The sequence below is a fragment of the Bos javanicus genome, chromosome 29 (genome assembly GCF_032452875.1).
Source record: "Bos javanicus breed banteng chromosome 29, ARS-OSU_banteng_1.0, whole genome shotgun sequence".
In the NCBI taxonomy this organism is placed as follows: domain Eukaryota; kingdom Metazoa; phylum Chordata; class Mammalia; order Artiodactyla; family Bovidae; genus Bos; species Bos javanicus.
Window position 1 is genome coordinate 44,976,547 of NC_083896.1, and position 20,004 is coordinate 44,996,550.

Here is a 20,004-nt window from a genome sequence, read left to right on the forward strand (position 1 = left end):
AACCAAAGAGACGCTTGGAATCTCATTGGCGCTGGAGCCGGGTAGAGCGCTGGTATAGCCCCGCCCCTCCCGCGGACGTCCAGCCCGCCCGCGGCCACCGGGCAAGCTGGCAGAGGTGGCCAGCAAGCCAGGATTGAGTTGCAGCCTTGGTGGCGTCGGGGATTCCCGGCTCAGCACATTCCCCCTCTTCCCCCAGTAGCCCCGATATTAATAGCCCTGCCTCGGCCCATCCAGCTGGCTTGGAATCCCTCTTCATGCTCGAGTTGTCTCCCTTCATCACCCCAGAAAACATTCAAAACAGCTCGGCGCTTCGGTGTTTCTGACTGTGAAATGGGAATAGTGGTCCCTGTTTCCCACCAGCGCGGCTCAGGAAAAGGGTCAGGAGGAGGTCCAAAAGGCAGCTTCTAGAGCGATCTGCAACCACGATTATTCTCGTCATCTTCATTGTACACATAGGGAAAGAGACTCAGAAAGGGCCCGTGGCTTTCTCAAAGTCAACACAGCGCCCAAGCGGCGGAGCCAGAACGCGAACCCCGGATCTCCGCCACGGGATCCATCCCAGAGCCTCAAAATTCGGCAGTCTCTTAGCCCCAGGCCAAACTTCTGCCTGGTCCCGACCCGAGCGCCCTCGCCCCGATCCGGCCCCACCCTCCTCCCCCATATTTAGCGCGAATCCGATCCGGGGCTGGGCCGGGCGATACTTAACGCGGCCCCCGTGTTCTGGAGCGCGCCGAGCAGAGCGGAGCCAGGAGCCCGAACAAGATGATGATGGTTCTGCAGCCCGAGGGTCTGGGGACCGGGGAGGGGCCCTTCGCGGGCGGCCGTGGGGGCGGCGAATACATGGAACAGGAGGAGGACTGGGACCGCGACCTGCTGTTGGACCCGGCCTGGGAGAAGCAGCAGCGGAAAGTGAGTGCTAGCCCATTTCCTGATGGCAAAACTGAGGCCTGAGAAGCCAGGCGGTTTGTTCTTGGCATCTCAGTAGGTCAGGGGCAAAAGCCTGTCTTACCCTCAGTGCCACTTCCTAGCCCGGGCTCTGGCCATCAATCCTCTGCTGTCCACCAGAGCCCGACGAGAGAGCTCGGGACCCTCATGAGGGGTTTAGGATGACAAGAAAGATTTCTGGGATCCCCACCCCCGCAAGGGTTCATTCACCTGGACCCATTTTTGCTAAAGAATATGGTTTGGGTAAAGCCCTGGGGATCCAAGTTTGGGTGGGGTGGGGTCGGGAAAAATCAACCTTTCTCCACACACCGCCCCCCTTTTCTGAAATATTCCCAGACCCCACCTGAGGACATGCAGCTAGGCAACTAGTGGACTTAAGAGTATGGGGGAGGTGGTAACCATCCCAGACTTCCTACCCACCCTCGCTATATTCTGTCCAGCGTGATGTCCATGGCCACTCTATCCCAATTGTCAGGTGAGGAAACTGAGGCTGAGGTAGGACCCACATCATATACTGTCAGAAAACAGTCCCCCTCCCTAGGCAACCTGGGGGTCTTTGCCCATTGCTTGTCCCTCCCCCATTCTTTCCCAAGATACCCCTCCCCACCCCAGGGGCCCTGAATCTGCTGAAAAGGCCACAAGGTCGGGAAGGAGGGGAGCCCTGGGTTCCCTTTCGCGGTAGGTAACCTGACTCTCAGGCCAGATGGACACTTTGTGCTGAGGCAGCGCCTTGGAGGAGCTGAAAGGGCAGCTGCTGCCCAGGTCCAGCCTTGTAGGGCACTCAGGCCTCCCCTCCCCGATCTATTTTCACTCCTAGACTTTCCCAGATGGAGGGAGCATGACACCTGGGGACCCAGAAGAGAAAGTGATCTGGGCCTGGAGTGAGGAAACGCTGGGGAGTGGCAGGCTGGGGGTAGGGGGGTACTGTGAGGTCATTAGACTCATCACTTGCCAACGGTGTGTGACCGCAGGAAAGGGCGGGGAACAGGGGTGCTTGGTGGAATTTGCAGGATTTAGAGAATCCTGGATTTAGAATCAGAGCACTTCCTCTGAGTTAGATGACAGGAGGTGACCCCAGGGGCTGGAAGGCTCAGCTGACTCGGCTAGGGTGCGCCGGGTGATCCGCCTCCCCCCAGGCTCCTTCTGCACCTGTCTCCAAGCAGGGCTGTGGTCCTCGGGTCCAGCAGTCTCCCAGTGATGTCATCCCTGCCCCTGGCTCCCGCTGCCACCTGCTCTGCAACTCCTCTCCCCACCCCACCCCCATCCACCCAGGACTCTCCCAGATCCAGGCTCACAGGCTCCTCATAAGACACAGGCTAGTCTGTACCTCGCTTTCATCAAAGTATCAGGAACATCCTTCCAACCCAACTTACAGCCACCCACTTTATCCACTTACTCAGTGATTGCACCCGTGTAGACACTCTGTAAATTCATTAGTGTTCCCTGAACCAGTTGTTTCTCATCCAGCAGTGTTTATTACAATGTAATGAACATCTCTGTGCTCAAATTTAGCCCCGCCCCATCCCTGCTTTTCCCCCATATCTTAGAGCACTCCTGTCTCCTCCCATCTGACACCAGAGTCCTCTTTATTCAGCCTCATTTGAAAACAGTTGTTTAATATTTCTTAGGGAGGTCCTGGTATGTGCCAGGCACTGTGTCAGGTGTCAGAAATTCAGCAGGGGATGAAATAAAGCCCCTGCTTCAGAGAGCTTAGAGTCTAGCAAGGACAAATGTTTCCATCTCACCCCCTCGCTCCTGACCCGTCCCACTCACTGACACCCTCCCTCACCCCGGTCTCAGTCGCCACCTCCTCACTTCTCCCTTCTGCTCTGCCAAGCCATTCTCTGCAACAAGAATGAACTTTCTAAAACACAGTTCTGCCCCTCTCCCTCCCTGTTGCCCTCAGGATCAAGTTCACACTCCCTGGCTTAACACTCAAGATCATGCATGACCTGGCCTCTGCCGCCCCTCCGGCCCGCCTCTCACCATTTATACCCCAACATCCCCAGAGCGGTGCCCAGATAGCTGTAGCCCTACAATCCTAGCAACTGTTGCTCATCACCAAGCCCTTGCGGCTATCCCTGCCTGGAATGCCCTTGCCCGTCCTTCCCTGTCTGAGTAACTCCTGCTCTTCCATCACAGTTCTGATCTGTTACTCACTTTCCCCAAGAGGTTTGAAGAACACCTCCCCTAAGCTCCTCAATGCTAGTCTCTCCTAGCACTTCGCAGGCCCACAGGACTCTTTGATTGCCTGTAAGTTCCTTTAGGGTAGGAACCAAATCTCATTAAAAGTCATGTTTGTCCTCTGAGGGAATCTGCTTCCATCACTATGGAGGCCTCGCCCAGACCTGCCTTTCGCCCTGCCCTGTCTGGACCAGAGCATCTGAGACTCCAGGATCTACAGAGAATCCAACAGCACTCTCCTGTGCTTGGGGTGGCATCAATCAGTGCTCAGCACCCACTTATACACCTGAGGGAAAGAATTCCAAATAACTTCCTTGGGGTGTCTGCTTTGGAGGGGGGATGGGAGGGGGAAATGCTTTGAATTCCAGGATCCTGCAAGATCAGGGGAGGAAGAACCTGAGACATCATTGACTCTGAACTGTAATTGTACAGAGAGACTGAGCCCAGGAGAGGGCGAGGGGCACATCCCAGGTCACAGTAGCTCAGTTGGGGTGGGAGTCCGAGTATGGATTCTACCAAGGACTGCCAGCTGAGGGCAGAATCGGGGGCCTGAGGCCTTGGGAGGTTGTAGAAACTTGTATACCAGGCTCTAAAGCACTGCCATCCCCCAAAGGCACACAGCATATATCACCCCTCCCATCTCAGACAGAGGCTGAGGCTGAAGCACGCCCTGGCCGGAGAGGGCGGATAGTCTCCTCCAGAAACCAGGTCAGGCTGCGCCTCAGTGTCCCGCTGTTCCTCGAGGGCCTGCAAAGCTCCGGCAGCCTCATGGTCTGCTTGGGGGCCAATTCACAATAGCCTTAGGAGGTCGGTGGGGCTGAGACGATAATAACACAGATGCACAGTCCCTCAGACAAAACCCACCAAGCCATCTGTGCTGAGACCTGAAATGTTTCCGATTTTAGTAAGGCAGTGTCCCTGGTGTCTCAGGGGGCCCCACACTGGCTGGAGACTGGCCAAAGCTGTTGTTGTCCTGGCAGCATCCACACTGGGATCTGAATGGGACCCAGACCCCATTTCTCCCCATTTTCAGGAGAATTAAAGCTCAGAGAGGGACAGGGGCTGGTCCCAGATGCACAGCAAGTGAGTGGCTGAGCTGGAACTTGCATCCAGGGCCTCGGGCTCTGAGATCTACCCTGACCAAGGAGCCAGAGCCCTGTCCTCAGCACTAGGGTCTGAGTACTGTCCTCTGCCCCCAGACCTTCACTGCCTGGTGCAACTCACACCTGCGCAAGGCTGGCACCCAGATCGAGAACATCGAGGAGGATTTCCGCAATGGCCTCAAACTCATGTTGCTCCTGGAGGTTATTTCAGGTGAGGGGTGCAAATCAGCGCACAGGGACCCCAGGACCCAGGGGAACCCAGAGAGCTGGGGGAGCAGTGCCAGCTGAGTGCTGGAGGGGATGTGCTGAGGGAGGGGGAAGTTTGAGGACCGTGTCTTCAGCTTCCTCTTGTGACCTTTGACCCTTGACCTCTCCTCTCACACCCAGGAGAGAGGCTGCCCAGACCAGACAAAGGCAAGATGCGCTTCCACAAGATCGCCAATGTCAACAAGGCCCTGGATTTCATTGCCAGCAAGGGGGTGAAGCTGGTGTCCATCGGTGCTGAAGGTGAGGAGGTGGCAGGAGGTGGCAGGTGGGGCTGGGGGCGCGGTTCCTCATCTCAACCACAGGGACAACCATCTGCACCTCACAGGAGCAACTGTAAGGAGCAAAGGTACCCACAGTGCTGGCCCTGGCACCCAGGAGGTGTTCAGTGAATCCTTTTGAAGTAAAATGATTGAGCATCTACCAAGTCGGTGCCAGCCTTGAAATGCAGACAAGGGGCCAGAGGGCAGGGCAAGGGGGAGGGGGGCTGAGGCCTGGTGGTCAGGTGGAGCATGTCCCCACCCCCCCACCCCGCAGAGATTGTTGACGGGAACCTGAAGATGACCCTGGGCATGATCTGGACCATCATCCTTCGCTTTGCCATCCAGGACATCTCCGTGGAAGGTGAGTGGTGGGGAGGTGGGGAGGATGAGGACTGGCCCCAACCCCTCCCCAACCAACACTCACCCCCATCCCTGCCCAGAAACCTCGGCCAAGGAAGGCTTGCTCCTGTGGTGTCAGCGGAAGACGGCGCCGTACCGCAACGTCAACGTGCAGAACTTCCACACCAGGTCCGCCCTCCAGCCAGCATGTGGGGCCTCTGCTGGGGTCTGGGCCAGAGAGCTGGAGTCTGGCCCCGGAGAGCCAGGGAGGGGAGAGGTCACAGCCAAGCTCCTGCAGCAGCGTCTGAGAATGGCAGGACTCAGTCAATGCTGAACTGAATCCAGGAGGGTGAGGGGGAATTCCTGGAGGAGGGAGCACCGGAGACATCCCAGGAAGGGTGTTCCAGCCAGAGGGAGCCTTGTGAGCAAAGACCCAGAGGCCAAAAATTCCTAGAAAGTGGTGTAGCATAAGCCCAGGGTAAGGGAATCATGATGAGCTTGGAGGAAATGGTCCATGGCTGGTAATCAGGGCCTTAAATGCCAAGCAAGGAATTAGAACCTGACTCCATTTCACAGATGAGGCCATCCAGATAGGAGGGCTCCTGGGACCAGGGTAGGGCAGGGCCCTGGCCTGAACCCAGGCCTGACCCCCCTTCTCTCTGTCCAGCTGGAAGGATGGGCTGGCCCTCTGTGCTCTCATCCACCGACACCGCCCCGACCTCATTGACTATGCCAAACTGCGCAAGGTAGGCCCCCCTAGTCCCAGCCCCGACTCCCCAGTCTCTGTCCCAGATGACCTTTCACCTCTCTCCCCTCACACCACCTAGGACGACCCCATCGGCAACTTGAACACCGCCTTTGAGGTGGCCGAGAAGTACCTGGACATCCCTAAGATGCTGGATGCAGAAGGTGAGAGTAAGCCTCACCCGGGCGAGGACTCCACTTCCACACCAGGCAGCACTGTCCCACCTCCGCCCCTTTGTCCCTGCTCCTCCCTCCTCCCGGGATGCTCCGCCCCACCCCTCCCCCTGCTCCCTGGGCAGAACCCTTCCTGCCAACAGTTCCCCTTCTCCAGGAGCCCTTATCTGGTCCCCTGTCCCTCTCATCCAGTGGAACCAGCCCCTCCCGCCTTGGCCCTTATGTAATGGCTCTACCCTCACATCCCAGTTACCTGGGTCACTTGGTGACATGATAGTCACTCATGCTGGGAGCTCCTTTGAGGGGAGTCCTGCCTCCTGTCCCTGTGCCCATAAAGGCTTTAGTAGTTGAACCAGCAAACCTTTTCTGGTACTGTGCCTGGTACCCTGGATGTGAACTTGGAGGAAAGCCAGCCAGCCAGCCAGCCAGAGGCATGGCCTGTTTAGAGACAGCAGGCAGTGGACGCTGGCAGTTCATGAGGGCTACAGGGTCTGCTCACTTAGCCACACCTTGATACTGTCCTCACCCCACCGAGGAGGAGGTCGCTGGAGCCTGGGGTGATCCGAGAAGGCTCCAGGGAAGAGCTGGCTTTGGGGCAGCTGGTGGCCATGATTAGATGTCTCTGCCCCTTCCCATCCCGAGGGAGCTCTCTGCCTGGGTGGGCGCATGAGCCCACTCCCCACCCCTGGCTTTGCCCAACTGATACCTGGCTGCCATTCCACAGACATTGTGAACACCCCAAAGCCTGATGAGAAGGCCATCATGACCTATGTCTCCTGCTTCTACCACGCCTTCGCCGGGGCAGAGCAGGTAATGGGCTCAACAGTTGCCACCTGGGCTGGGCGTGTGGCCCAGGGGCCCACCCTTGGCAGCCCCTCAACATTTGGAGGTGCCAGGCCCCACTGGGGCACCACTGTCCCAGCTGCACATACTTGACCCCTGGGGCACTCAGGCGCAGAAGCCTCTGGCCTGGAAGCTCCCTCCTCACCCTACAAGGCATGAGGCCTTCATCCTCTCGGTTTGCATGGACTCAGGGTTTAGGGGTTGCAGAGGGAGTCTGGGTCGGGGGTGTCCTGTTTTAATACCAGCTTTTCTGCCCATTCCCACCAAAGGCAGAGACAGCCGCCAACAGGATCTGCAAAGTGCTGGCCGTGAACCAAGAGAACGAGAAGCTGATGGAGGAATATGAAAAGCTGGCCAGTGAGGTAAGACAGGCCACAGAGGGCTCTCCCCCTCCCGCCCTTGCTCCCCCATCCCAGCCCTGCTGTTCCTCCCATCCCAGCTGACCCCCAGCCTGGACTGCAGAGCCCACTTCTCCTCAGAGTAGCCTTGGCCTCCTCCAGCCTCCTCCTGCCATCTTTACCCACCTCCTGCCCCCTTCTGCCCATCCAGGCTCCTGCCATCCACTCATTCATCCATTCAGTCACTCATCTCTAGACAGTCTCACGGCCCTTTGCTCTGGGCCAACTACGCTGGCCCCTGGACTCAGAATATAACCATCCTGCTCCTTCTCTGACTACTGGGGACCCCTCCTCTGCTCAAGGCCCAGCCTGTTGGCCACAGCCTGGGCGTGGCTAGAGACAGGCAAGGTGAGCAGGCCCGCTCAGCCCTCTGTGCTCTGCCCCTGCCTGGACCCCTTAGCTGCTGGAATGGATCCGCCGGACCGTGCCGTGGCTGGAGAACCGCGTGGGCGAGCCCAGCATGAGCGCCATGCAGCGCAAGCTGGAAGACTTCCGGGACTACCGGCGCCTGCACAAGCCGCCCCGCGTGCAGGAGAAGTGCCAGCTGGAGATTAACTTCAACACGCTGCAGACCAAGCTGCGGCTGAGCCACCGGCCAGCCTTCATGCCATCTGAGGGCAAGCTGGTCTCGGTGAGCCGGGGCAGGGGGGCAGAGGGGGACCCCCGGCCCTGCCTACATCCCCTTGGACTCTCTGTTCCCATCTGTATAATGGGTGAACCATGATGGAGGGCGCCTCTCTCTGCTTGACCTGCAGGACATCGCCAACGCATGGCGGGGCCTGGAGCAGGCAGAGAAGGGCTATGAGGATTGGCTGCTCTCCGAGATCCGGCGCCTACAGCGGCTGCAGCACCTGGCGGAGAAGTTCCAGCAGAAGGCCTCCCTGCATGAAGCCTGGACCCGGGGTAGGTGGCTCTGGGGCCTGAATGTGTCCTGTGCAGATTGCGGGGAGCCTGGTGGGAGGGGGACGGGGTCCTGGTAGAAGGCACAGGTCAGGGGTAGGGGTTCTGCAAGGAAGCTGGAGACCTGTTTTCTAGTCCCTTCTGGTATTTGCAATCAAATAATACCGGAAGGGAACCAAGGGCCACTCCAGATCATGTAAGCTCAAGGACCCTGACGTCACGCAGGAGCCATGCCCTGGAACAGGAGCGTCCCTTCACTTTATCTCACTGGCGTCTCAGAGCAGACCCCTAGGTGTAGGCTGGGCAGGAATGATCACCTACGTTCACGGATGGGAAATCTCCAGTGTCACACACGGGGTTCGGACCCCCTGCTCCTGCGTATCCGTCCCTGGGTGACGCAAGCCGGGCTTCTCTCCATGCAGGAAAGGAGGACATGCTGAGCCAGAGGGACTACGAGACGGCTTCGCTGCAGGAGGTGCGGGCCTTGCTGCGGCGCCACGAGGCCTTCGAGAGCGACCTGGCGGCGCACCAGGACCGCGTGGAGCACATCGCTGCGCTGGCCCAGGAGCTCAAGTAGGCATGGAGTCTGCTGGGCCCACCGCGGGCAGGGAACGACACCCCTCGGCCTCAAGCCCCGCCCCTCGGCCTCAAGCCCCGCCCCTGCTCCCAAAGCCCTCCAGACCTTTCACTCTTTAATAACCCTACCTTGGTACCCCTGTCCTTCCCAGCACCACTTGCTCTGCCCTCCTCCTGTAACCCTGTCCCCTAAGCTGGCGTCTCCTTGCAGCTTTGGGCCGGCCAGGCCTTCACCATAGCCTTGGCCTCCTGCCACGTCCTTCCTGTAAACCTGTCCGGGAAACTCCAGGCCCCGCCCCTCCTCCCAAACTTTTCCAGGGACTGGAGCTGAGGACCCCCTTCTCCTAGGCACGCACTGAGAAGGCCCTGCTCTAGGAAAGCCCTGTTTCACCCCCATCTACCCTGGCTCCTTTATGCCTTCACCACCCCTGGGCCCAGAGTCCTACCTGAAGGGACAGTCAGGCAGAAATCTGGGCTGGAATCTGGCTCCGCGAACAACCCCCTTCCCATTCCCAGTGAGCTGGACTACCACGAGGCAGCCTCGGTGAACAGCCGCTGCCAGGCCATCTGTGACCAGTGGGACAACCTGGGCACGCTGACCCAGAAGAGGCGGGATGCACTGGAGGTGAAGCTGGGGACCCGGAGGTGAAGGCTGGACGCTGGAGGAGGGTGAGGGGCCTGCTGGGCGGGCTGCTAACTGGCCATCCCTGTGGCCCCCAGCGGATGGAGAAGCTCCTGGAGACCATCGATCAGCTACAGCTGGAGTTTGCCCGGCGGGCAGCGCCCTTCAACAACTGGCTGGACGGCGCCGTGGAGGACCTGCAGGACGTGTGGCTGGTGCACTCGGTGGAGGAGACCCAGGTGGGTGCGGGGGCTCCAGGTGTGCCAGGGTTGGATGGGATGACAAGGAAGTGGCCTGTCTTCTGTCGGCCACCCCTTTGGGCTCCTGGGGAATGGGGGGCCAGAGGAGAAGCCCAGCTCTAGAGTGCCAGGAGTCAGGAGGCCTGGGTTCTCTGGCCAGTGCTGCCCTGGCCCCCGGTGAATGGCCCAGAGCCCCTGGCCATCCTTTGTTGCCTGCGGGAGGTAGGGGCGCTGATTGATGCTTCCTGCCTGTCGTCCCCAGAGCTTGGTGACAGCACACGACCAGTTCAAGGCAACACTGCCCGAGGCCGACCGAGAGAGGGGTGCCATCCTGGGCATCCAGGGTGAGATCCAGAAGATCTGCCAAACGTACGGACTGCGGCCCAGCTCCACCAACCCCTACATCGCCCTCACCCCGCAGGACATCAACACCAAGTGGGACACGGTCAGTGCCGCCAGTGGCCTTTCCCCGCCTCCCTCCTGCTCAGACACCTTCTAAACCACCCTGAGAATCTCAGGTGTCTGAGACACAGAGGATCAAGTCCGCCTCCGGATCTGTGGTCTGCCACAGACTGTACGTGGCATTGGACAGGTCCCCTTGCCTGACTTGGCCCTCTCTGTAAAATGGCCGTAACGGCATTTTCCTGTTGGGCCTGATTGAAGCAGAATTAGATCTGGTGTGGGGGCCAGATTGTTGTACAGAACAATCTAAGTGTGTTAAGAGTGTCGGCATGGGCCCTCATTTACAGCCAGGAAATGAGCAGAGAGAGGCTGAGTGACCTGCTCAGAGCTTGCCCCCTCCGCAGAGCCCCAGGCTCAGAGTAAGGAGCCCTGTGAGGGGCTGGAGCCCACCCCTCACTCCTGAGCTGCCCCTGACACCACCACCCTCCCTCCAGGTCCGAAAGCTGGTACCCAGCCGTGACCAGATGCTGCAGGAGGAGCTGACGCGGCAGCAGGTGAACGAGAGGCTCCGGCGGCAGTTTGCAGCCCAGGCCAACGCCATCGGGCCCTGGATCCAGGGGAAGGTGGAGGTAAGGCTTGGATCAGGGAGCCAACCTGGGAGACGGGGGCCGGGGGCCACCAGGGGCTGGAAGCCTTCATCCTGCCCGGTCCCCCTGTAGGAAGTGGGGCGCCTAGCCGCGGGTATGGCCGGCTCTCTGGAGGAGCAGATGGCGGGCCTGCGGCAGCAGGAGCAAAATATCATCAACTACAAGAGCAACATTGACCGGCTGGAGGGAGACCACCAGCTGCTGCAGGAGAGTCTGGTGTTTGACAACAAGCACACGGTCTACAGCATGGAGGTGGGACCACGCCGCTTAGGACCGAGGGGAAGGCGGTGCTGTGGGCAAGCCTGGGGCGGCCATGGCTGGTTGATCAATACGTAATAAATCATCAAACTTTATGGCAGGAAGGGCCGCTGGATGTCACTCAGTGGAACCTCCCGATGGGGTCCAGCAAGGGGGAGGACTTGCCCGGGGTCAGACGGTGAATTGGGGGTGGAGCCAGAGCTCGTGGCCAGGCACTGGCCGCCCACTGACCCGGCCTGTCTCCTGCTTTCATAGCACATCCGCGTGGGCTGGGAGCAGCTGCTCACCTCCATCGCACGCACCATCAACGAGGTGGAGAACCAGGTACTGACCCGAGACGCCAAGGGCCTGAGTCAGGAGCAGCTCAATGAGTTCCGGGCATCTTTCAACCACTTTGACCGGGTCAGCAGGGGCCTCGCCCTGTGGGGTGGTAGACTTGGGGGCTGGCTGGGAGGCGGAGATCGGGGCCAGAGCCTGACATCTGCTCCCCAACTACAGAAGCGGAATGGCATGATGGAGCCTGATGACTTCCGGGCCTGCCTCATCTCCATGGGCTATGACCTGGTAAGTGTCCTCCAGCCCTGTCCAGGGGTTCCCTCCGTGGCCCTTCCTACATATTGATCACCCACTGTGTCCCTCCCACCTTCACATCTTCATTTCCTCCTCATCCACCTCCTGGGGCTGGGGAGAATTATCCCATTTCCTAGGGGGGCACCTAACAAAAGTTCAAAGAGGTAAATTAATGTGGAGCTGGTTCTGTGTGACTCCAGAGCCTGAGCTTGCAACATGTCCACCTCAGAGAGAGAGCACTACAGGGGTGTGGGGAAGAGGTCAGGACCAGCAGGAGCAGGGCATCGCCATGGGCAGGAAGCAGAGTTCAGCCCAGTGGAAAGGACTTCCCAGAGCCAGAGCTAAGGCTGCAGTGGACCGTCCACGGAAAAAGGGGGCTGCCTTGTCACAGGGGTCGTCAAGCCAGGGGGACACCAGGAACCCTCCTGGCTTAAGCACCGCCCGGGCACGGTGCCTGGCCTTTAACCCTGCAGGGGGAGGTGGAGTTCGCTCGCATCATGACCATGGTGGACCCCAACGCAGCTGGGGTTGTGACCTTCCAAGCCTTCATCGACTTTATGACCCGAGAGACAGCCGAGACGGACACGGCTGAGCAGGTTGTGGCCTCGTTCAAGATCCTGGCGGGAGACAAGGTGAGTCCCTGGCGGGGGTGGGGGGAGCTGGTGGGTGGAGGGTGGGGACTGGGACCTGGGGGCCCTCAAACCCTCTTCTCCCCCAGAACTACATCACCGCCGAGGAGCTACGGCGGGAACTCCCGGCGGAGCAGGCTGAGTACTGCATCCGCCGCATGGCGCCCTACAAGGGGGCTGGGGCTCCAGCTGGAGCCCTGGACTACGTGGCCTTCTCCAGTGCCCTCTACGGGGAGAGTGACCTCTGACCTTGACCCCAGAGCTTCCCTACTCAAGTCCGGAGAGAGGGTGCTCCCTCTGGCTGATCCCACCCATCCCTTGGAGCCATGGCCACAGAGCCGAGTGTTTCTCAATAAAGATCCATCGTGGGCCCCTCTCCATCTCCGATTGATTCCTAAGGCAGAAGCTTGGGCCCTCAGGTTTTTGAGCAGGATCAGCTGCCCCACGTTGACCCTCCAGGGGTTCCCCAGCACCCTTCCTGGCCCTCAGGGTCTGAGCATTCACACCACGCTGGGGTCCAGGACACCTCTTTATTGTGTTAGAAAAGGTCGGTGACAAGTTTCTCTAGATGTAGAAGGCAACGTGGTCCCCCAGTCCAGGGGAACCAGAAAATTTACAGCTTCAGAGGAAAACTGGGGTGGGAAGACAGAGCCTGCTGAGGACAGAGCTGGCTTTAAGACCAGAGTATTTTCTTCCCACCTGCTCCTTGCCCAAGCCTAGGGTTCTTGCCCCAGCTTCGGCTGCCAAGACATCATCCTTCACCCCAGTCCTCCTAGCTACCGCCATTCAACAAAGGTGCTGTTGGGGAACTTCAGGGTGGGAGTGGGGGGAGGGCCTGTGTCCCTGTGGCCTTTGCTCACCCTGGGGTCCCCGGTGCCCGTCCCTTGGCCAGCTGTGCCTCCTGGGGAGGGGCCGTTCTGGTCCGCACCAGATCCTGCACTGGTGCGCCTCAGTTTATCACCGCTGAGCTGGCCATGATGTTCACGCCACAGGCCCCGGAGCCACGGTGCAAGTAGTAGTAACCCTGGGGGGGAGAGGGGCGTCGGTGAGGGCGCCAGGGCAGGACGGGGGCTGGAGGGCTAGGGGCCAAGCAGCCAAGACTCACCTCCTCACCCCAGTCAGTGCCCCAGCTGTTCTTGATGGCCCAGAAGGGAATGGCAGAGCCTGGGGGCAGGGCAGTGCGGAGCGCAGGGAGAGTCAGGGCCCCCCGAGTCTCCAGCCAGGGCCCCAGGCACTAGGCACTCTTCACTGTCTGCTGTGGGCCTACTGGGCGACAGGTACTAGGGGAAGAGCAGAAAGCAAGACAGGCCCACCTACCACGCTCCCAGAAACCGGGAGCAGCTCTGGGGCTTGGGGAAGACGCCCACCCATCCACAACTGCTCACACCTCCCACCCCCTTGGCTCTCCCATTCACAGAGAGGATGGGTGATCCTGCCTGGCCCACAGCCGGAGACAGGGGGTAGGACAAGGTTCCTGAGATGCTGTGGCCCGGGCTGGATGGGCAGAGGGGCAAGCAGAACTCACGGTTGCCATAGCCCACGAGCAGCACGGCATGGTCGATGAGCCAAGGGCTGCAGAGGGGGCGCAGGGGATGGGAGATCCCGTGGCGGTAGAACTGAGGGGGGAGAGTAAGAGCAGGGGGGCCAACGTGCTGCAATTACTGCAGCCCGAGCGCCTAGAGCCCATGCTCCGCAACAAGAGAAGCCACTGCAACGGGAAGTCCGTGTGCTACAACTAGAGAAGTCTACACAGCAACGAAGACCCAGCACAGCCAAAAGTAAATAAATAAAATCATTAAAAAAAAAAAAAAAATCGGGCCAGCTCCAAGAAGTAGGGGAAGAGTCAGTCAGAGCCGGAGCAACAAGGCTGGAGCCCTACCTGCATGCCAAAGGCGTTGATGGCAATGGAGACGGGGCCGTTCTTGGCCAGCCAGGCCGCCAGCTCTGAGACGGGGGAGGGCCAGCGTCAGGGGGCATCCAGGCCCCAGCCTCCCGACCCAGGCCTCTCCTCACCCCCCGGCCTTCCTTACTTTGCTCATTCTTGCTCAGCTCCACTGAGTCGTTGATGTAGACCTTGGCCTTCTCTGCAGAGAAGCTGCAGGTCTGCAAGCGGCCTCGGTAGCTGTAGTCATCCTCCGTCTCCAGCCCTCCTGGGATTGTGGGGAGGGGGGCCGGCAGATCAGAAGTTAGAGGAAAGCTGGGCTCTACTCTCCGTACTTGTCTGCTCCTGGCCAGGGGCTGTGCTGAGCCCCTCGTACACAAGGCCTCATGTTCTCCATCTACCCCAGGCCACAGGCCATCCTCTCTGAAAGGGGCCTCTTTCTCGAGATGGCTCAGCTGAGGCCCACAGGCATGGGGCAGCCTCCAGTGAGACGTGTGGCAGAGAGGGAACCCAGCTCCCAACTTCTGAGTCCTGACTCCCCTCAGTGTTCCTAGGACTCCTGATCTTGGCTTTCTTGTCCTGCCCTGACCATCTGCTCCCAGTCTGGCCCAGACCCCTGCCAGGCTCCCTCCCCAGTCTTTGTAGGCCACCTCAATCCCTCAGCCCTCCTCTTCCCGCCACTGCAGCCCACTGCTCAACAGAACTGCCAGGTTAGGTCAACACCTCCCCTCAAGGGGGCGCTGTTCTGCTCTTCAGTTTAGCAGCACTAGAAATACAGGCCTCCAAGCAGTGAAAATAGCAAGACCCCTGCTATGCACCAGGAACGTGACATACCTTCCCCTCACTTGACCCTCAAGACAATCCTACCAAGTGAGTCCGAGGAAGCCCATTTCACAGGTGAGATAAGTGAGGCTCTGAAAGAGCTGACCTGCCCAAGGTCTTCAGCCAGTTAGGGGTCAGCATTAAGACTTGAACCCAGGTCACAGGACTGCCATGCTCGTCTCCCTCCCTCACAAAGTGACTTCCGGGGGAGGGAGCTGTGCTCCTGCCCTGCTCCTGAAGCCCTGTGAATGCATACCCAGAGTCCGTATGGCCGAGTAGGCGTTAGAGGGCAAGCCGCCCAGGCAGGCCTTGTCAGTCTTGTCACAGTCCAAGAGCTCTAGGAGACAGAAGACTGGTCCCAAGGAGCCCTCCGGAGAGGCTGGGCTGGGGACGGGGGAGGGGGCACAGCGGGATGCTCACCCTGCTCAGACAGGGAGAGCAGGGTCCCCCGTTTGAGGAACCACTGGCCCTCCACGTTGCCTGTGACTGAGAAGGCCCAGCAGGAGCCGCACATACCCTGCAAGAGACAGGCAGGTCAGGGCTGGGTCCCTCTCAAAGGCCAGTGCAGCCCGCTCATCCCACCCTCACCTCTTCGGGGTCCAACCTGGTTCTTGACGTTGGTGACAGCCCCCTTATTCCTCCAGTCCCACTGAGGCGGAGGAACGTCGGTGACAGGCTGGGCCGGGCGCATGTTCCTGCCAGGCGCATCTTTCAGGAGGGGATTCAGGTAGATGGTGCGGAACTCCTCCTCTGTGGACAGAGGTGGGTGGGGGTGGGAAAAGAGTATTCGAAGCCAGTCCTACCCAGGGGCCTTGGGAGCAGGCCCTGTCTCTTCCAGGCACCGTGAGGGCTCTGGCCACCACCCCTACCTGTCAGGTCACTGAACTTGGTGACCCCATACCGAGCTGTGCCACGGTCCAGGGCCTGGATCTTCTGCGCTCGCACCATATTATTGGCAAAGACGGACATGCGCCAACTGGCTTCTGAGGACCAACAAGCAGAAGTGAGGCTTGGACCCCAGGCAGATCATAGAGGAGAGGTGCTTGGGGATAAGAGGCAGAGGTTTCCGTGGGGAACAGTGGCCCTGCATCATGTCTGAAGCTTATTTCAAGAAGGGCAAGGGACGTCCCTGTGGTCTAGTGGCTAAGATGCCATGCTCCCAAGGAGGAGGCCTGAATTCAATCCCTGGTCAGGGAACTAAATCCCGTATTCCACACTTTAAAGATCCTGCATGCTGCAGCTAAGACCTGGTGCAGCCAGACCTTTACTATTTATAATAATAGTTAAATTATTATATTTAAATACTATAATTTAATATTTAATTTTATTTATAAAATAAGTAGTTAAATATTTATAATACTTAATACTGTAAACATGTTTATTATCGATATATTATGTTAATAATGTATTATATTTTATTATTTATATAATATTTATTTATTATTAAATAAATAAAAAATATTTTTTTTTAAAGAGAAAAGGGCAGAACCCTGGAGTGGGTGTTAGGAGCAGATCTGCAAGTGATAAGAGTGAGGCCAAAATGGGGCGATGACTCCCCAGGTATGAAAAGTGAAACTGCTCAGTCGAGTCCGACTCTTTGTGACCCCACAGACTGTAGCCCACCAGGCTCCTCTGTCCATGGGATTTTCCAGGCAGTAGTACTGCAGTGGATTGCCATTTCCTTCTCCAGGGGATCTTCCCAACCCAGGGCTCAGGGCTCCAAAGACAGAAGGTCATGGGAAAAGGCCACCAAGCCAAGGGTCTGCCAGCAGAGAAAATATGGCCTTTGCCCCATCCCACTCTACCCAGAATGATGGAGATCTATGGTTTCTGACTAGGAAAATCAGATGGGAGAAGCGCCAGCTCCCTGAGGTGACTGCCAAGTCCTTGGAGGCTAAACAAGAACATGGGGGAACTTAGGGGTCCCTCTGCCCTTTCCCTACTCCAACACTAAGGTGCCAAGTTGGAGGGGAGGTCCTGATCTGATCAGGACACATCCAGCCAAGGCTAGGTCCTCACCTTCCTGCGAATCATATGTCCGGTTATAGGTGGTGACAAAGTCCTTGAAGATCGAAGCCATCTTCACAGAAAAGTCCTGGAAAGACAGAGAGAGGGAGTCTTTACAAGCAGTCCTTCTCAGACAGACGTGGGAGCCCCAGGCCAGGGTGGAGGGAAGAGAGTGAACCAAACGTGCAGCCAGTTCCCCAGACAGACAAGGCTCCTCACCTGGGGGAGGGGGTCCTTGTTCAGCAGCGGAAGGAATGAACTGAAAGTCTCATTTCTGTCATCTGGAGAGAGTTGGAAGAGAGGAGAAGCAGGACTGAACCCTGAGTGAAGTCTGATCTGAACCATCCCAGCACCCCGGGGCCCTCCCAGCACCTGTAGTCTTGGTGTCGACTGGGCCACAGTCCCGCCTCAGTAGCATGTGTTTTCCTAGCTCGTCTAGGACTTCGAAGCTGCAGAGCTGCAGGAAAAGGAAGGAGGATGCCAGTCAGGGGGCTGCGAGGAGAGCAAGGCAAGATGGAGGAGGGTCTTCAGATGAGGACAATCTCTAAGGCAATCTCGCCCACAGTGGAAAGCGAGGCACCGTCCAGGAGCGAGAATCCAGACCCCCTCCCTTTATCCTTCCAGGCCTGGGTAGTGACAGGGTGGGGTACATGCGGCCTCAGATCCCGCCCCCTTGACTTGACAGATCTCCCAACTACAGCCAGACTCAATCTGGGGGCAAGGGAAAATGGCAGGAACCCCATCACTCACCAGGGTCTTCTTGGACACCGGGAGCTGGCACACCGTGGGGTCGTTGCAGGGCGGCTCTACCAGGGTCGCCTTCAGCGAGTACAGGGACCCCCGGCCCGCCTGGACGGAAGGGCGAGTGAGTGACGGCACGGCCACCCTCTCATCTGTCCAGCCTTCATGGGGCCCGCAGCCCCACCGTGCCCTCTTCCCCCTTCCCCATTACTAGAAGTCCAACGTCCCCGCCCCAAGTCAGGCCCAAAGTTCCCAACCCTCGGACTAGAACCCCGCTCACTGCGGACCCAGGAGCCCCGCCCCGAGCGCATCCTCACCCGGCGGACGCGACCGCGCACGGCCCCCAGCGCGGCCCTCGTCCCGGCAGCCCGGCCGCGGTTGTACATCTCCAAGGCGAAGCGGAAGGGCTCCCGCAGCTCCGGGGACGCCAGCTCCCAGGCCTGCGCGCCGGCCGCCGGGGGCTTGCTGGAGGCCGGAGCGGCGGCCGGGAGCAGCCCCAGCAGCAACAGCAGCTGCAGCCAGGGTGCCATGGCGAGGGCGAAGCTGGCGGCCCGGACTCACGCACGGACGGACGCGCGGACCAACCGACGGGGCGTAGCAGCCGGCGGCTGGGGGGCCCTAGTCCTCCCCAAGCTCCGGCGGGGCGCCGGCCAATGGGCGCCGGCCGGGGGCGCCTGCGCGCTCGCTTATTTACGCCAGGCACGTGGGTGCGCTGGCTGTGCAAGACTGGCGGGCTGGACCCAGTTTCGACCGTAGGCAGTCTTGCAAAACCAGCGTCATCTGGGGAGACGTGGCCCGATCCCCGACCTTGAAATGATCTTCTTAGGTCTGGGAACTGCTGTTTGAGGAGAGGAAACAATACTGGCCAGAGAATTAAAACAACTACCACTTATTGCATACCTACTATTATGTTGCAGGTTATATGCCCTCTCCCTTTAATCTTTGTAGCAATCCTGTGAAGTAATAAATGTTATTATCCCCATCTAGTAATTGAGGAAATATAGGTTTAGAGAAACTAAGTGGCTTGTCAAACATCTGCTAAGTAAAAGGGCTGGACTTGAACACAGGGAGTGGACTTCAGAGCTTGAGCTCACAGCTCCATCACCTCTTTGAGGCCCCTCTTATCAGCAGAATGGCAGCTAATATTCCCTGGACTGGCAGTGTCACAGGCTGTTGCGCAGATCAAACACAAACATGTCAACAGTGCACAGGGTTGGGACCCTTCTTTCATTCCTTCAAGCATTCACTGCTGTGTTCCAGGGCGTAGCAACAGGAAGCATGAGCAGATACTCTGGGCATAATACTGCCTGCTAGCAGCTCACAGTCTAGTGGAGAGACAGATGAGAAAAAGGAATTTTCCTCCAAGGTGTTACCAACTGTGGGAGGGGAAACAGAAGAGAGTTTTTGGCAACCCACTCCAATTTTCTTGTCTGGGAAATCCCATGGACAGAGGAACCTGGAGGGCTACAGTCTATGGGGTTGCAAAGAGTGGGACATGACTGAGCAACTAACACTTTCACTTCCAAGGCCCTTCAAGCTCCAGTCAGACCTTAGACCTTATCCTGTGCTGTGCACTTGACACTCCAGTGACACTCTATTTGCAGAAATTCAAGCTCTTGCACACCCTGGAACCTTCACACTGCTCAAACTCCTAGACACTTTGCTGCTCTCAGGGAGGCTTTCCTGACTCACGCCCATTGCCCCTGACTAAGCTCAATGGCACTGTCTCTGTACTCCTAGACTCCTAGCCCCGTGAACTTCCTCCTTCTGAAAGATCTAAAGCCAAATGAATGTAAAACAGGAATTTCTTAGGCCCAGCAGAAGCAGTGAGACTTTTCTTAGATCTGAGTTTCCAGAGATTGGTGTCATAGTTCACCCTCATGGGAAACAGTCATCTTCCCCAAAGTCTGTTTCTTGGTCACTGGAGACACCTGACAAGTGTCTAGAGGAAAGGGTGGCTCATCTCATCAGAATAAGGGAAGACAGCGTACTTATAATTCATGGAAGGAAAGGAGGAATTTTTTTTAAGCCACATGTATGGCATCTCAGGCAATTCTCACAACAGCCTTCAAGAGAGAAACTGTATGATTACGCATGAGGAAAGTGAACCAGGGATGTGTCAACATTCATAAAAAGTGAGTGTTAGTCACTCAGTCGTGTCTGACTCTTTACAACCCCATGGACATAGCCTGCCAGGCTCCGCTGTCCCTGGAATTTTCCAGGCAAGTAAACACTGGAGTGGGTTGCCATTTCCTTCTCCAGGGGATTTTCCCGACCCAGGGATCAAACCTAGGCCTCCTGAAGCTGAGCTGAAAAGAGGGAGACAGCAGAGGAGACTGGGAAGAAATGGACACTGCGCGAGGAGGAAGATGAAGAAAGAGTGATGTCAAGAAAGTAGAGGAAGAGAGTGGGTTTCAAGAAAGAGGAAGTGGCTGGTTGCGTTGAATGCCAC

General features: G+C 58.2%; 2 protein-coding genes across 4 annotated transcripts; one reads left to right on the forward strand and one right to left on the reverse strand.

Moving 5' to 3' along the window:
* Positions 1-705: 705 nt before the first annotated feature.
* ACTN3 (actinin alpha 3) lies at positions 706-12,478 on the forward strand. 2 transcript variants are annotated; one of them, XM_061407059.1, is made up of 21 exons: positions 707-909; positions 4,329-4,443; positions 4,620-4,739; positions 5,034-5,120; positions 5,200-5,287; positions 5,766-5,844; positions 5,926-6,007; positions 6,741-6,826; positions 7,129-7,221; positions 7,658-7,888; positions 8,013-8,160; positions 8,580-8,730; positions 9,250-9,358; positions 9,454-9,594; positions 9,857-10,039; positions 10,491-10,625; positions 10,716-10,895; positions 11,157-11,303; positions 11,400-11,465; positions 11,945-12,103; positions 12,190-12,478. In XM_061407059.1, the coding sequence occupies exons 1-21, from the start codon at positions 763-765 to the stop codon at positions 12,346-12,348; spliced, it is 2,706 nt and encodes a 901-aa protein (XP_061263043.1). In that variant the 5' UTR covers positions 707-762; the 3' UTR covers positions 12,349-12,478. The 2 variants fall into 2 exon arrangements, with proteins under 2 accessions (XP_061263042.1, XP_061263043.1); XM_061407058.1 differs by having other exon boundaries at positions 706-909; positions 11,157-11,465.
* A 138-nt stretch (positions 12,479-12,616) lies between these two features.
* Positions 12,617-18,225, reverse strand: CTSF (cathepsin F). Of its 2 annotated transcripts, none has more exons than XM_061407067.1 (14): positions 17,870-18,225; positions 17,562-17,660; positions 17,184-17,268; positions 17,031-17,092; positions 16,824-16,899; positions 15,674-15,787; positions 15,409-15,554; positions 15,225-15,321; positions 15,061-15,141; positions 14,131-14,250; positions 13,980-14,044; positions 13,626-13,716; positions 13,206-13,264; positions 12,617-13,124 (listed from the first exon to the last, which is right to left on the reverse strand). In XM_061407067.1, the coding sequence occupies exons 1-14, from the start codon at positions 18,080-18,082 to the stop codon at positions 13,050-13,052; spliced, it is 1,383 nt and encodes a 460-aa protein (XP_061263051.1). In that variant the 5' UTR covers positions 18,083-18,225; the 3' UTR covers positions 12,617-13,049. The 2 variants fall into 2 exon arrangements, with proteins under 2 accessions (XP_061263051.1, XP_061263052.1); XM_061407068.1 differs by having other exon boundaries at positions 15,674-15,784; positions 17,870-18,200.
* Between the last annotated feature and the right edge of the window lie 1,779 nt (positions 18,226-20,004).

Bases quoted from the DNA above. Each gene is read 5' to 3' on its own strand.
- CTSF (XM_061407067.1), bottom strand. From the start codon at position 18,082: ATGGCACCCTGGCTGCAGCTGCTGTTGCTGCTGGGGCTGCTCCCGGCC. The intron at 15,788-16,823 runs GTGAGGACCTAG...GTTGGTCCTCAG, and splicing joins GACATATGATTCGCAGGAAG to AAGCCAGTTGGCGCATGTCC. The intron at 13,717-13,979 runs GTAGGGCTCCAG...CTCCCCCCTCAG, and splicing joins TCAACGCCTTTGGCATGCAG to TTCTACCGCCACGGGATCTC.
- ACTN3 (XM_061407058.1), top strand. From the start codon at position 763: ATGATGATGGTTCTGCAGCCCGAGGGTCTGGGGACCGGGGAGGGGCCC. The intron at 8,161-8,579 runs GTAGGTGGCTCT...CTCTCCATGCAG, and splicing joins GCATGAAGCCTGGACCCGGG to GAAAGGAGGACATGCTGAGC. The intron at 9,359-9,453 runs GTGAAGCTGGGG...TGTGGCCCCCAG, and splicing joins AGAGGCGGGATGCACTGGAG to CGGATGGAGAAGCTCCTGGA.